The 15,748-nt window shown below is 40.3% G+C and overlaps 1 protein-coding gene across 1 annotated transcript in view; it reads left to right on the top strand.

Annotated features, from left to right (window-relative positions):
* LOC144797907 (extracellular calcium-sensing receptor-like) overlaps positions 1-11,400 on the top strand; it is an 87,237-nt gene extending 75,837 nt beyond the window's left edge. Inside the window, exon 7 of the mRNA XM_078668708.1 lies at positions 10,472-11,400. Within this exon, the coding sequence (XP_078524834.1) occupies positions 10,472-11,400 (929 nt within the window). The remainder of the gene's footprint in view (positions 1-10,471) is intronic.
* Positions 11,401-15,748: the final 4,348 nt, after the last annotated feature.

Here is a 15,748-nt window from a genome sequence, read left to right as displayed (position 1 = left end):
GGCTGAAGAGAGGTGTTACCTCGAAACCGGGCCGGTCCTCGGATGCTTGTTTCCGTTCTGGGAAAGACATGGCTTTTGTAGTTCGGACTGGACTGTTCCCATGGGGCACAGGGTCAGCGCTGATTTGCATATCGCCATTGTCTAACCCAGGGTGGTGTGGAGTGGAAAAACGATGGATTTGGGCCCAGATCTTTGGACTGGGGTGAATGTGTGACATTGATCCACATTCTGTCCATCATTGTTGTGTTTGCAGTTACCGCTCTAAGTGTACTGGGGATGCTCAGACGTGAGTCCCAGGCACTCCACACCACTGGAATCAAGCTAGCCGGGCTGAAGAGAGGTGTTACCTCGAAACCGGACCGGTCCTCGGATGCTTGTTTCCGTTCTGGGAAAGACATGGCTTTTGTAGTTCGGACTGGACTGTTCCCATGGGGCACAGGGTCAGCGCTGATTTGCATATCGCCATTGTCTAACCCAGGGTGGTGTGGAGTGGAAAAACGATGGATTTGGGCCCAGATCTTTGGACTGGGGTGAATGTGTGACATTGATCCACATTCTGTCCATCATTGTTGTGTTTGCAGTTACCGCTCTAAGTGTACTGGGGATGCTAAGACGTGAGTCCCAGGCTCTCCACACCACTGGAATCAAGCTAGCCAGGCTGAAGAGAGGTGTTACCTCGAAACCGGGCCGGTCCTCGGATGCTTGTTTCCATTCTGGGAAAGACATGGCTTTTGTAGTTTGGACTGGACTGTTCCCATGGGGCACAGGGTCAGCGCTGATTTGCATATCGCCATTGTCTAACCCAGGGTGGTGTGGAGTGGAAAAACGATGGATTTGGGCCCAGATCTTTGGACTGGGGTGAATGTGTGACATTGATCCACATTCTGTCCATCATTGTTGTGTTTGCAGTTACCGCTCTAAGTGTACTGGGGATGCTCAGACGTGAGTCCCAGGCACTCCACACCACTGGAATCAAGCTAGCCGGGCTGAAGAGAGGTGTTACCTCGAAACCGGGCCGGTCCTCGGATGCTTGTTTCCGTTCTGGGAAAGACATGGCTTTTGTAGTTCGGACTGGACTGTTCCCATGGGGCACAGGGTCAGCGCTGATTTGCATATCGCCATTGTCTAACCCAGGGTGGTGTAGAGTGGAAAAACGATGGATTTGGGCCCAGATCTTTGGACTGGGGTGAATGTGTGACATTGATCCACATTCTGTCCATCATTGTTGTGTTTGCAGTTACCGCTCTAAGTGTACTGGGGATGCTCAGACGTGAGTCCCAGGCACTCCACACCACTGGAATCAAGCTAGCCGGGCTGAAGAGAGGTGTTACCTCGAAACCGGGCCGGTCCTCGGATGCTTGTTTCCGTTCTGGGAAAGACATGGCTTTTGTAGTTTGGACTGGACTGTTCCCATGGGGCACAGGGTCAGCGCTGATTTGCATATCGCCATTGTCTAACCCAGGGTGGTGTGGAGTGGAAAAACGATGGATTTGGGCCCAGATCTTTGGACTGGGGTTGAATGTGTGACATTGATCCACATTCTGTCCATCATTGTTGTGTTTGCAGTTACCGCTCTAAGTGTACTGGGGATGCTCAGACGTGAGTCCCAGGCACTCCACACCACTGGAATCAAGCTAGCCGGGCTGAAGAGAGGTGTTACCTCGAAACCGGGCTGGTCCTCGGATGCTTGTTTCCGTTCTGGGAAAGACATGGCTTTTGTAGTTCGGACTGGACTGTTCCCATGGGGCACAGGGTCAGCGCTGATTTGCATATCGCCATTGTCTAACCCAGGGTGGTGTGGAGTGGAAAAACGATGGATTTGGGCCCAGATCTTTGGACTGGGGTGAATCTGTGACATTGATCCACATTCTGTCCATCATTGTTGTGTTTGCACTTCCCACCTTCACCAACACCATTTGCAGTTTTTTGCTAGGGTGCACTTCCCAGCGCATTACGTGTTTTTATTTTCAAATGGGTTGTTTGGCCTCCGATTTCATAGTGCGTACCAAGCATACATCAACTAACACTTGTGTTGCAAAGGAATCATACAGCAATATTCGCCTCCTGCTTACTAACTGTAAAGAAGTCCCAAATTTGGGAGGTACACTGGTCCCACTGCCAATGTCTGAATAGGTAGGTGGTTGTTTTGACATTTACTTCTCTGCTGTGCGTATGTCTACTGAGGTGGTTGTGGATGCAGGTAGCAGGGGCCTTGCAAATATGGAAGCTGGTGGTGGAGGTATCTGTGCCTTACCCTCAGAGTAGGTTGGGATGGCAGTCTCCTATAGGCCTAAGCTAAAATCCATGATGACTTGGTCGTAATCCTCCTCTTTTTCATCCATAACTCCAAGGCTTTCAGGAATCTTCCTTTTCCCTTGTCTCTACTGGTGTGCCTCAGTCTAAGGCAGGATCCAAGTGAAGTCTTGATCATCAGAAGGGGGACTTGGAGAGAAATAACTATTATTGGTGGCTGCAGCTATTGTTTTCCACTTAGCTGAGTTTCCGGCAATGATTGGGTGCTACTTTGCAAAAGAGATAATTCCAATTCAACACCACTGCTCATCAGCGTTGCCATGATTACATTGGCTGCCTCTGTGCCACACATGGGCTTGGGCCTAGGTTGGGGTGGGATGGGGCCATAAATGTAGGAGTGCTCCTCCAAGCTTGCTCCCTTGAGGCCGGTGCGGCAGGCACTTAACGATGTTGAAAATGGTCTGGGGAACTTACCAGTGGTGGTAAGCTCATTTTCATCCCTGGCCACCTTATTGTTAGCACTATTGTTTTAGGCCATCTTGAAACTGTCAGTTGGCAGTGCCACTTCACAAGCTGAAAAGATGTCAGTTCTGGCATCATGTGTTGTGTTGTCACACATCATGTGCACAGGCCTTCTGCCTGGAAATACTATGGGTGATGTGGCTTCTTTTCTGCACCTAAATGGCAACAAGCAAGAAGAATATTAGTGATATGTGGCATTGTTGCAGTTTGACTTAGTAGTACCATCAGAATAATTTAGTTGGGTTACTTAAGTTATAAATAATTAACAACAATATAGTGAATCCAGTCAAAAGTAAAACCACACCAACCTGAACTTTCATTTACAATCAGGAAGGATAAGAAAGAGCAACAACATACATATGTAACTGTTTGCATCAAGTTGGGATGTGGCACTCAGGGAAATGCAGGTGACAATGGAATAATCCTCAGAAAATGAATGCTTTTGTGTGGTTGTGAGCCTATTGCAGACAGGGTGTTAATTAATGGATGTTGGGAGAATGTAAAAAAGAAAAGTATTAAAACAATACAAAAATATTTTTTTTTTAAATAATCATGTGAAAAGCGAAGCAAATACAAATTGTTATTGTGAAAACAAATATTATTAAAAAAAATATTTAAAAACAAAAAAATAATTGCTGATGTACTAGGAGACTAACATAAGAAAGCCATTGGGATTTGGGAGACAAGGAGTGGTGCAGGTGAAAAATCTCCCAAAAATTCAAAAAATATATATATTAATATTAAACACTGTTTATACAGTACAATTACTATGGGTAATGAGCAACTAGGCCTCAAGCATATTATTAACCTGATATCAGGGAAATAATAAGAAAAATAACACAAACAAAACAGCTCAGGCCTCTACATATTAAATGGCTTCGAAAAGTGAAAAAAGGTTGGTTGCACAAAATGGCTGTCGACCACATGACCAACCAACAAAGAATATGTGAAGCCCTATGGCAAAAAGCGCACTGACTGGCTACACAAAATAACCACATGGTCAAACAACAAGCAATGAGGTATGGAAAAGAAAGAACCTATGCAGGGCTATGGCAAAAGTCACAGTGGCTCGCTACACAAAATGGTCACATGGTCAAACAACAAGCAAAGAGGCATGGAAAACAAAGAACGCATGCAAGCCTATGGAAAAATACACACTTGTTGGCAACACAAAATGGCCACATGGTAAACAACATGCAAGGAGGTAAGTAAAAATGCAGGCCTATGGCAAAAAGCACATTGGCTGCATAACAAAATGGCCACCCACCACATAGTCAAACAACAAACAGGGAAGCATGGAAAACAAAGAACACATGCACGCCTATGGACACTGACTATACAAAATGTCTCCTGGTCACATGGCATGAGGAAATGGCCAGAGAAAGAAGGCAAGGTAACACTGAAGAAAACACTAGGATTCATTCCGCAATGTCAAAAATTAGAATTAACGGGCTGTAAAATGTTACACACATACTCTGAAGGCATCAAATATATATTTCCCCACCTATTCAAGTTTTGCAGAAGATATACCACAAACAAAAACACTTTTTTAAATTTAATCTATGCTATCCATGGACTAAATAATGTTTCAGTTCAACAGAAACAACAGAAACTGTTGTTTCGTGTACCCATGACTATGACTGGTACTGGGCCTATTTGTTCGTAGGCCCATTGGCAGACAAGGCCATATAGTGAATTAAATTAATATTTCAAATGATCTGAACTGTGCAACATTTTTCCTTTACAAAAAAAGAGACATTAAATGGCAAAAAAAGGCAGCTACTGAAACTGCAGGCCACCAACCACACTAAATTTAAAACATCTATTAAAATTATGAATAAATCCTGATGTATGCTCTCTATCAAACAAACAACACCCTTATACAACAGTTTTTGAGCTCACTTGTGATATCACATAACTAAAGTCCTGATATATAATGCCATATTTGCAGCAGACAAAGAGTGTGATCCTTCCAGTTCCAAATCTAGCTGCTTTTCCAGGTGAGAATATTCTCTAGTTTTCAGTTGCGCTCGCTCACACTGGCCTAAGTCACAAAAGAAGTGGCAGAAGTCACTGGCACTGCCTAATACTGAGTTAGTCGGCACAAAATCTCACAGGCACTCCTGGGTGGCTAGAAAATCTTATGGGCATTCCCAGGCTCCCGACAAGTCTTGTCATGCTCCCCTTTGCACGTATAATGACATGACAAGCACACCAACAGAATAAAATAATTTCCACTCCGCCATGGAGCGCAGAGGTATTAGTAACCCGACATTCTCTCCATGTAATGTGGAGTTGCTGAATTCAGCAAACTCCGCGAGCGGACTGGAATTATATGCCCAGGCGTACAGTCAACCTCTATCTTCCATGGATTCCACTCCTTAAGCTTAGTAAAGCCAGGCAAAGTCCTTAGGGCTGTAGTACCAGATTGGACAGCAGGTGCAGTCCTTCAGATGCAGACCTTTACTTGCAGATCATGGTTCTTCTTCTCTTTGTTGTTTCAGGCAGTAGATAGGGGTTGCTTGGCAACTCTTACATATTTATTCAGTGTTACTGGGCATCAAACAGGGGGGGCATTCCTACCCAATGAGATGTAGGTTGCCACCCTCAGGTATGACCACTTCCTCCAAAGTTTGACATATTCTTGTGCCAGAAAGGACTATTCTTCCAAAATCCAAGATGGATAAACTCTCTCCTGGAGTGTTAGATCTGTTTAAGCCAATTGACTGGCATGGCTAAGATTCTCTAACACTTTCCTGCCAGCTCCTACACTAATCTAATTACAGGGGCTACTGTGTGGTTGGGGGTGCAGGATGTTTGGATGAGCCTGTGCTGTCCTAAAGTGTAATTCTCCCTTTTAAGACCACTATGGCCACTCCACCCCATCCTGCATTTACTTCTGCAGCTGCAGCTCTCCACCCACAGGAAATCCTTTGTCTCTCTAGCAGGCCACTTCAAACATCATTAAGACAGCTTGGTTCAGCCTGGCAGAATCAGAATCAGAATCAGGAGAGGGCAGTTGGAAGGCTGGATTTTGGCAGATAGAAAAGAAAGTTCTGTAACTTCTTTTCAGTAATAGTTATTATAAATCTAACAGTAAGAAGTTTTAGGATTTATCATAACTATCAATTTGAGTCTTTGAGTGACATTCTAGGTTACTTGTGTTAATATGTGTACCAAGATAAAATATTCCCCGTTAACTTATTGAGCTAGTTTTCTACAATGGAGAAACGTGAAATGTAAGTTTTCCCCCACCATGCCTTATAAAACAAATGTAATAATGTCCCCACTTATAGTTACAAGGCACCCTACCCGAGACCTTGGGGTGATGCATATGTAAACATAAGGTAGTATGTGACTTTGAAAGTACCTTTATTACTTTTTTTTGGGGGGGGGGGGTTTATTGACAAGCAAGTCAAGGAGATTAACATTTTCCATATACTAAAAAAAAACAAAAAATAAATTAATTTCAAATTAGTGCAAATTCACATTGAATACAGGTACAGATCAATATACAACATACAACAAACAAAAAGAAAAAGAGAAACACGAACAAGAGAAATGGAGGAAGTTCCTGATCCATATAAATCATTAATAACATCATAAGCACAGAGCATCCATAATCCGTATCAGTGCAGACTTTACAGAAAATTGCCCCAAATCTTGACAAACTTTGCATTTGCTTTTGTGCCTCTGTTCCTGACAATTGCACCTTCCATAGTATAAATTTCATGAACAAGTGTCCACCACTCGGTCGTATGAGGAGGATTCTGAGAGATCCAATCCCTCGCTAACACCGGTCTGGCACAAGCCAAAACAATATTTAACAAATCTTTATTGGTAAAGCTAACCGGGTACATAGACAGTAATACAGAAGCTGCAGATAGTCGAAAATTAATCAATTGATTTTGAATAAGATATTTTCTATTTCCGACTAATACTTAGTTCATGATGGGCATGAATAGATCATATGTATGAGGTCTGCTGCCACCAGACCGCATTTAGGACATTTAGTACGATCGTTACCTAAGTTATTTTGCGACCATTTAGACATTTTTAATGGGGTATAATAAAGGTGACTAATTGTCCTGTACGATTGAAGTTTCAAACTAGAAGACTGGACTGCTTTACAAATATTAGCTAAGGCGGCTGAGATATTCTGGGCTGTCACAATAAATCCTAAGCTAGTAGTCCATTTTAGCGCCAATCTAGGGGCTTCATCCAACCTATTTTGACTGAGACACTTGTATCCCAAACTAAGTAATGATTTTCTATTCGCAGAGTAACAACAAGTCCATATATCTGAGCTGCTAACTTCTTTCAAATTAATCTTACGTAATAGGTAATCCCTAATTTGAATATATTTATATCGCATTTTTTCAGGCAATTTGTACAGAAGTTTCAATGTTACGAATTGTAGAAAGCCATCAGTACCATATAGGTCTCCTAATGTCTCAATATCATAGTTAGCCCATTCACGACCTATTTTATCTCTAAAAATATCAGGAAGCCCTGGATTATCCCATGGTGGCAGCTCGGTATGGAAAAAGGAAGTATTACAGTTAGTCAGCATCAAGTTCCATATACGTACTGCGTCCCTCGTAGTCTTAAATTTTACCCGTTTATAGTAGTTTGGGTCTTGCACTTTTGCCAGGAATTGTTTTGAGTCACTACCGAGCATAAATTGATGAAAAAAATATTGGTTGTTAACAGTGAACAGACTACGAAGCCGGCCTAAAAAAGAAGCAAAAAAATATGCTCTGAAATCAGGAAAATTCAGACCCCCCTTTTCAAGTGGAAGTTTTAATATTGACATAAACCTTCGAGACTTCTTATAGCCCCAAATAAAGCTGCTAAGAATACTGTCTAATTTTTTAACGAATAAATTATTAACGCGACAGGGAATGGAACGGAAGAAATATAAACATTTCGGCAAGATGTTCATCTTGATCAAGTTCATACGATCTAGAAGGTTTAGCGGAATCTTATGCCATTTTTTCAAAAGAGTAGTCACTTCTTTTAATAAAGGATCATAATTTAATGCATTTATTTTGGCAATCTTAGATGATATCTTTACCCCTAGATATACTGCAGACTGGCAGAGTCCTTGCACTGGTGAGTTGGCCTGATGATTCATAATAACTTGAGTTTTATTTATATTTAAATTATAGCCAGAAATGGCCCCAAAGTTATTGGCTTCTTCTGTTATCCCTACTAGTGCGTCCACCGCATTAGTGGTATAAATAGCTAGATCATCCGCATATGCTGTAATTTTAAGAATTTTGCCTTCATGCTGGATAGGCACAATCTTGACTTGAGCTGGCAAGGCATTAATAAATGGCTCCATAGAAAGAGCAAAAAGCAGGGGTGATAGCGGGCATCCCTGCCACGTCCCCCGTAAAATTGAAAAAGTTGATGAGAGTGCCCAGCATAGCAAATTTTTGCATTAGGATCCCTATATAATGCCTGTATACTTCTCAAAAAACACCCTCTAAAACCAAATTGCTTCAAGACTCCCCACAAATAATCCCACCCCAATCGGTCGAACGCCTTCTCTGAGTCTAAAAGTATCAGACCGAGTGGGGTGAGATTAGTTGCAGCCACGTCGAAGGCAGTAATAGCAATGTTGATATGTGTGGTGGTGTCCCTCCCAACAACAAAGCCATGCTGTTGATCATTTACAAGTTGTGGCTTGAGAGGGGTTATTCGCATTGCTAAGAGTTTAGAATAAGCTTTAGCGTCGGCATTTATCAGAGATATAGGTCGATAAGACCCACACTCCACAGGTGGTTTATTTTTTTTAAAAAGAACATCATTTTGGCTGTCTTCCAAGAGTCCGGGGCCGTCCCTGTAGCACCAATTAAGTATCTTTATTCCTAAGTAGAAATTGCATATAATTTATCTTTAAAAGTAGTTTGCAAGGCAGGGCTGCCTATTATAAGGACAGCAGGAACCACACAGTGCACAATTAAGTGCATTACATCTACTGGGCCTCTAAATCTAAATGCCCTACAATATACTAAGGACTTACAGTTAGGTTGTAAGAACAAATTGTAATTATTCCTAATCACCATCTACTTTTAATAGGAACATAGACCATGAGTCTGGGTAGCAGAGCCCATGGAACAATCAGAGTCAGAAAACCAGCATCTATTTGTAAAAATGAGGGAAAAAGGTTGGTGGACACTGCAAATAGGTCCTGGTTTTTCACACAATACCATACCCCCCAAGGCAACAACCAGTTCACTGCAATCCCAAGTTTCAAAATCTTCTGAGATGGCACAAGCACATTGGGGATGTCGGATAACCTATCACTCATTACAAGAGTGACTTTTTAAATAGTTATACAGAGACATTAAGTCTGATAGCAAACCCTTTTTATGATGGATATAATGAGGATAATATTTTTTGAAAGATTAACTTTATTAAGCTTGCTAAGGAGACAGTTCTTTGTGCATCTCTTGCAGCAAGTATGCTTGTGAAATTAGAACTCTGGAGGTCAAACAGTACTGCTCAGCTGCATCCTTCAGATCGGTTGTGTAGCCGAATGGGACAGTAGCTTGCAGGTGATCACCTATAGAGATATACAACTTCTTTTCCTGTGAAAGATAGCACCTTATGAGGATTAATGAAGTAAGTGCTGCAATGCGGAAATATTGCACACCAGACAGCTAGATTTTCTGTAAATTAAAAAGAATCTCACAAAGAAAAAGTTTGCATGGAGAGCTCCTATTAGAACTTAAGTTTGCACACATTAACTAAAAGGGAGCAAAAGGGGGAAGTACAAGGAAGATGCCATGGAGTATGTTTAGGTATACATGGATATATTTTCTCTCTTTTATGTGAGTTGTCTAGTAGTACTGTGTGTTTGATGCTATTCTGTGTGATGTGATGATCTGGCATTATTCCAGTAATTCAACAATAATTTTAGGTGTGCACTTGTTAAAATAGATTGTGGATCAAAGCCAGATTGATTGTAAGCCTTCTACGAATTTATTCTGATACCTTCAGGGAATCCAACATGACAATGGGACAATCAACCCTGGCTTGTAGAATTAGAATGAAGGACTTACATTCAGAAGTGCTGAGCTGCATCCTTCTGATGGGGTTCTGTAACTGAAGGGGGCAGCAACCTGGTGATGTGACACTTTAAGTAGATTAAACATCTCTTCCTGTGGCCACCTTGAGTCAACATTTCTAGAGAGATTGTTTTATTATATTTTGAAGTACAGATTGGCCAGCCTTAATTTACCAATAAAGTTGGGCTAAACAGCTGAACAGTAAGAGGCCAAAGACAAGCCTGTCTCCAAATTATAATGAATAAATCAAAGGGCTATTATAAGGAGCAGTAAATTGTATTCCAATCTTCTACAAACTGTTTAGAGAGAGCTCAATAAAGGATATCAGCATCAGACCCTTTTGAAATAGGGCATTTTCTAAATATGGCAATGCTCAACTGAAAATAAATCCTAGATTATGTGATATATATTGACAATAAAGGTTTTGTTAACTATGCAAATTCATTTTGATGGCCAAACCTCAACTCCTGTTGCTACATAAATTTCAATTGATCTGCATTTGAAACCAGCTTGAATGATATGGAAATATATAGGATGAAATGTAAAGAATTGCTATTATCACCAATCAGTACACATATGCTCTGTTTTACTTTGTTCTTTCTTGTATTGTGCCTCAGATTCTGCAAGCTGCTTTCACTGCCAATGGGACAAGTGGCCTAATAGCAGACAAGACCAATGCATCCCTAAGATCAAGGAATTCCTTTCCTTCCAGGATTCTCTAGGAGTTGTCCTGGCATCAATCAGCATCTTCTTATCAACAGTCCCTATTGCCATCTTGGGACTCTTTCACTATCACAGAAAGACACCTATAGTAAAAGCCAACAACCGGTCCATCAGCTACCTGCTGCTCTTGTGTCTCTCACTTTGTTTTCTGTGTGCCTTGAGTTTTATAGGTTATCCCACCCATGTGAAGTGTCTCCTCCGTCAAGCAATCTTTGGAATAATTTTTTCTTTTTGCATTTCCTGTGTATTAGCTAAGACAATCATGGTAGTTATTGCTTTTAAAGCAACCAGACCAAACAGTGATATCAATCGATGGGGCAGGCAACAGTTAGTGTACAAGGTCATCAGTGTCTGTTTACTCCTTCAGGTGTGTCTGTGCATCTCATGGTTATGTGTCTCTCCTCCTTTCTCAGAGTTTAACACCCATACTGAACCTGGAAAGATAATAATTGAATGTAACGAGGGGTCTTCCATTGCTTTCTGGTGCATGCTGGGATATCTGGGGCTTCTGGCTTCCATCAGCTTTATAGTAGCATTTCTGGCAAGACAACTTCCTGATAGCTTTAATGAGGCTAAATTTATTACATTCAGCATGCTTGCCTTCCTCAGCGTATGGTTGTCATTTATACCTACCTACTTAAGCACTAAAGGCAAGTACATGGTGGCCATGGAGATTTTTGCCATCTTGTCATCTAGCTCTGCACTGTTATTTTGTATATTTGTACCTAAATGTTATATCCTCCTATTAAGGCCAGAGATGAACTCCAAGCAGTACTTAATGGGCAGGCGATCTGGTGACAAGAATAAAGCCAAATCTTCTTAAGTTTTTACAGCTTACTCTTGTCCAAAGCAATGCTCCTGCCTGCAATTTGATGTGCTGCCATAATTTGAGTCAGTTTTGATAAAACCTATAGTTTTGTTCAGTGCAGCTAGGCCATCATTATGTGTGGTCAATCATTCCCAAATTAACTTCTAACAGGTCTGTTATTGGCCCTATCAGAAAATACGAGGCTGGGACCTTAACATGGACCTGCTATGTACACCCTAGTGTTTTTTTCTGGTGAAAACAGGCCCCTCTGTGGGGTTATCTTCAGGGAGAATGTGGAACTACCAGGGAAATCTGAGCCATTATGACAGGATTCGTAAGGTTCAACTTAGAATCCCTGATAATTTTACACACCCATAATTCTTAACCCCAAAACGTGCAATTACCATCCTGTGCTCCAGGACATATCTTTTTTTTTTATGTTTGAAAAAAAAGCTTTATTAAGAATAATAATGATAACAATTGACACCAGCAAAGGAGAGTAGAAAGCATATAGTCAAATGAAAGTCACAACATTGCTGATGTCAAACTAAGAAACTAAAAGCATTTTATGATATTTTGAAGGGGAAAGGGAAGGGCGAAGTGGAGGGAGTCGGAGAAAATATACTATAACAAAACAATTCTATAGAAGGTAACGGCAAAGGAAGAAATAGTACAAGCAATAATCAAAAAAATTTATAATATATGCAAAACATTGCAATAAAGAAAAGCTGTCAAACAGTATTGAAATACACAAGAAGGAGAGAGTAAATTCATTCAACGGGTTTAAAATTTTCCGAATTGATAAGGACAGGTTTCTTTTGAGCTAAATGATCTAGGTATGTGGTAAGAGGCAACCAATACAGGTCAACATTACGAGGTGGTTTACAGGAGGAAGTGAAGGAGACATCAAGTCTATGAAAATGACATAAAGAGTTCTACCAATGTTGTATGGAAACATTTGTAAGGGATTTCCAGTTAGAAGAGATATGTTGAAATGCAAGGGCAAGCATAAGATCAAAGAGACCCTGTGAGTGTGGGGTAAAAGTTAGAGAATCTGAGAGACTACCGAGAAAAATAAGAGGGAGTGAGTATGGGATGGAAAGTGAGAAAACATGGAAAATGTAAGACCAAACTTGTTTCCAAAAAGTAGAAACCGTAGGACAGAAAAATAACATATGTAGAAGATCAGCATTAGGTGATTTACAAGTCCACAGTTAGAATCAGAGGAAGATTTGAAACGAGAAAGGGAAAGAGGAGAAAGATAAAGTCTGTGATAGAGATGCAGATCGGGAAATCTTCAAGGATTTGGACCAGAGCTTATCCCAAAGGGAAATGGGCCAAGTGCATCCCAGATCTGTTTCCCAGGAAAGTTCCAATTTGGACTTGAGACAGTCCGGATTAGGAGAAGAAAAGAATTTATAAATAAGAGACGCTTTAGGAAGAGTAGAGAGTAGTACAAGAAGATGAGGAGGGGTAGTAAGGGAAGTTGAGGAAGGAAGAGAATAATATTAATCAAGAACGAGGACAATGAAATTGAAGTTGAAAATGGGGAAAGGAGCAAGATGATACACCATCAAAGAGCTGGCGGATCCATATAATACCCTTAAGTCTCCAAGAGGTCCAACAAATAGGCCTATTGTGTAAAAGAATAAGTGATTTATACCAGATGGGTAAATGTAGAAAGGATTCGCGCGAGATAAGCGACAACAAGAATAAAGATTTAAAAAGAGAGGAAGTATGCTTAAAAAAGGGAAGCGAATCATAAGGGGACTTAGAGGAGAAACGCACTATCTCCTCAAAAGAAAATGGCGATAAAAAGGAGTGTTCAATACATAGCCAAAGAGGAGAGAAGGGGGAAGATTCTGATGAAAGCCAACGTGAAGCTTGACGGAAAGAAAAGGATTTGTAATATAGGCGCGAGTCTGGGAAATTAACACCACCATTCGATTTAGGTCTGCGAAGAAGAGAAATTCTATTTTCTTTATTTTTCCAGAGAAATTTTGAGATAGAGGAATCAATATGTTTGAAATACAGGGCAGGAATATGTACAGGCAACATAGAGAGAGTATAAATAAGAATAGGAGCGATCATCATCTTAATGGAATCAAGTCGACACCACCAAGAAAGAAAAAGAGGGTTCCAAAAAGAAAATAACTGATCAATTCGAGAAAGAACAGCAGAAATGTTTAATTTAACGGAGGAGGAAATAGAATTGTAGAACCAGATACCAACATATTTGATCTTAGTGTTATTCCAGGCAAAACCAGTGGAAGAAAAGAAATGAGGGAGACAAAACTTAGTTAGAGGGAGAATTTCTCTTTTATCTGTGTTGATCTTATAACCAGAAACAAGGGAGAATGCTTCAAATTCAGATAACAAAGGAGAGATAGATGATTCAGGGTCTGAAATAAACAAGAGGATGTCATTGGCATATGCAGAAAGTTTTATTTGATGGTCACCATAGGGAAAACCGGAAATGGAACTATTCTGTCAAAGGGAGGACAAAAAAGGTTCAAGGGCCTGAACAAAAAGAAGTGGGGAGAGAGGGCAACCTTGACGAACTCCTCTTTGAAGAGTGAAAGAAGAGAGTTGGCCATTCACAAGAACAGAAGCTTTGGAAGAAGAGTATAATAAAGAAATAAGAGAAATACATTTGGAGCCGAAACCATGCCACTTAAGTGAAGCAAATAAAAAAGACCAATCTACTCTGTCAAAAGCTTTTTCAGCATCAACAGATATAGCAGCCAAAGGTATGGAAAGAGAGGGGGCTTTATTTAAAACGTTCAGAAAAAGACGAGAATTATCAGAAGTGAGCCTCCCTTTAATAAAACCACATTGTTCCTTTCCAATAAGATGGGGCATGAAAGAATCCAAACGCAAGGCAAGTAATTTAGCAAAAAGTTTATAATCAACAATGACTAGCGAAATGGGTCACAACCTTCCTTCGGAATAAGACAGATGGCGGCATCTTGAAAGGTACCTGCAGCTGTACCAGAGGAAGAAAAGGATTGAAAAAGCAATAAAAGGTTAGGTAATAAAAGGTCAGAAAAATGCAAATAAAACTCCACCGGGAAGCTATCAGGACCAGGAGTTTTACCCTTAGTAAGGGAAGAAAGAGTCGTAGAAAGTTCATGAAGGGAAATATCAAGGTCTAGGGTTGAACAATTATGTGAGATGTAGAGGGTTTAGGTAACTTTTTAAAGTAAGAGTGAATCAAAGAAGAAGTAGGAGGGGATTCTGAAGTGTAAAGCTGTTGATAGAAAAGTTTGAATTGTTCAAGAATATGTTTATCTGAATGGAGAAGAACATTGTCAGAGGAAAAGATGGAAGTACTCTCCTTACGAGATTTAACGTAGTTAGCTAAAAGTTTCCCAGATTTGTTATGACTCCCATAATAATGCGCACTACTACGAAGAAGAATTGAGGAGGTATTATCTGTGGTAAACTTGTTGAAAGAGATCTTCACACGCAAAAGTTCTGGGGACATACAGTTATTGGAAGAGGTATAGAATTAATGTTCTAATATTTTCATATATGCGAGAGAAGATATTATAGAATTGTTTCTTTTTCCTAGAGAAAAAATCAATAATAAATCCTCTCGCAGTAGCTTTAAAAGAATCCCAGAGTATATAAGGAGGAGTGCTGGGAGTAGAGTTAGTTTGAAAGAAATCATTAGTAAAAGTTTGAAATGAAGAGGAGAAAATAGGGACAGTGAGAAGTGCAGAATTAAAGCGCCAGCGAGAGGGCTTGGGAAGAGAAGGAAGTAGATCAATATCAGTTATAATGGGAGCATGATCCAAAATAACAATAGGTTGAATAGAGGAAGATAAGATATTTTGAGTGAGAGAGTGAGAGGGAAAAATATAGTCTAATCTAGAGGAAGAAGCATGAGGGTGTGAGAAAAATGAATAACCCAGAGTGTCTGGATGCGTGAGTCTCCAAGAGTCAGAAAGATGTGTTTGAAGTATAGTGTTCAAGAATTGCTTGTGAGGTTTGTGGAGGATGAAGCGAACAGTGGATTTGCGATCAAGGAATGGATCTATAATCTGATTACAGTCTCCTCCTAAAAGAAAAAAGTCATCTTTGTGTTGTATACACTTGCTTGTAATTAAAGGCCAAAACAAACAATCAGGTTGAGTAGGACCATAAATATTAAAAACAGTTAGAGAAAGAGATTTAGTAATTTAACCAAAATCCATCTCCCTTCCGAATCTTTTTCTTCCAATAATACCTTACATTTAAATTTTTTATGAATTAAAATAGCAACTCCATTTTTTTATTGGAAGAGGGAGAAAATAAAACTGTACCCACCCAATTTCTTTTTAACTTAAGAGATTCAAGATCATTAAGGTGAGTCTCCTGT

Source organism: Lissotriton helveticus, chromosome 12 (genome assembly GCF_964261635.1).
Source record: "Lissotriton helveticus chromosome 12, aLisHel1.1, whole genome shotgun sequence".
NCBI classification, from domain to species: Eukaryota; Metazoa; Chordata; class Amphibia; order Caudata; family Salamandridae; genus Lissotriton; species Lissotriton helveticus.
The sequence above is the reverse complement of the archived record's forward strand: the minus strand, read 5'-3'. Positions and strand labels throughout refer to the sequence as shown.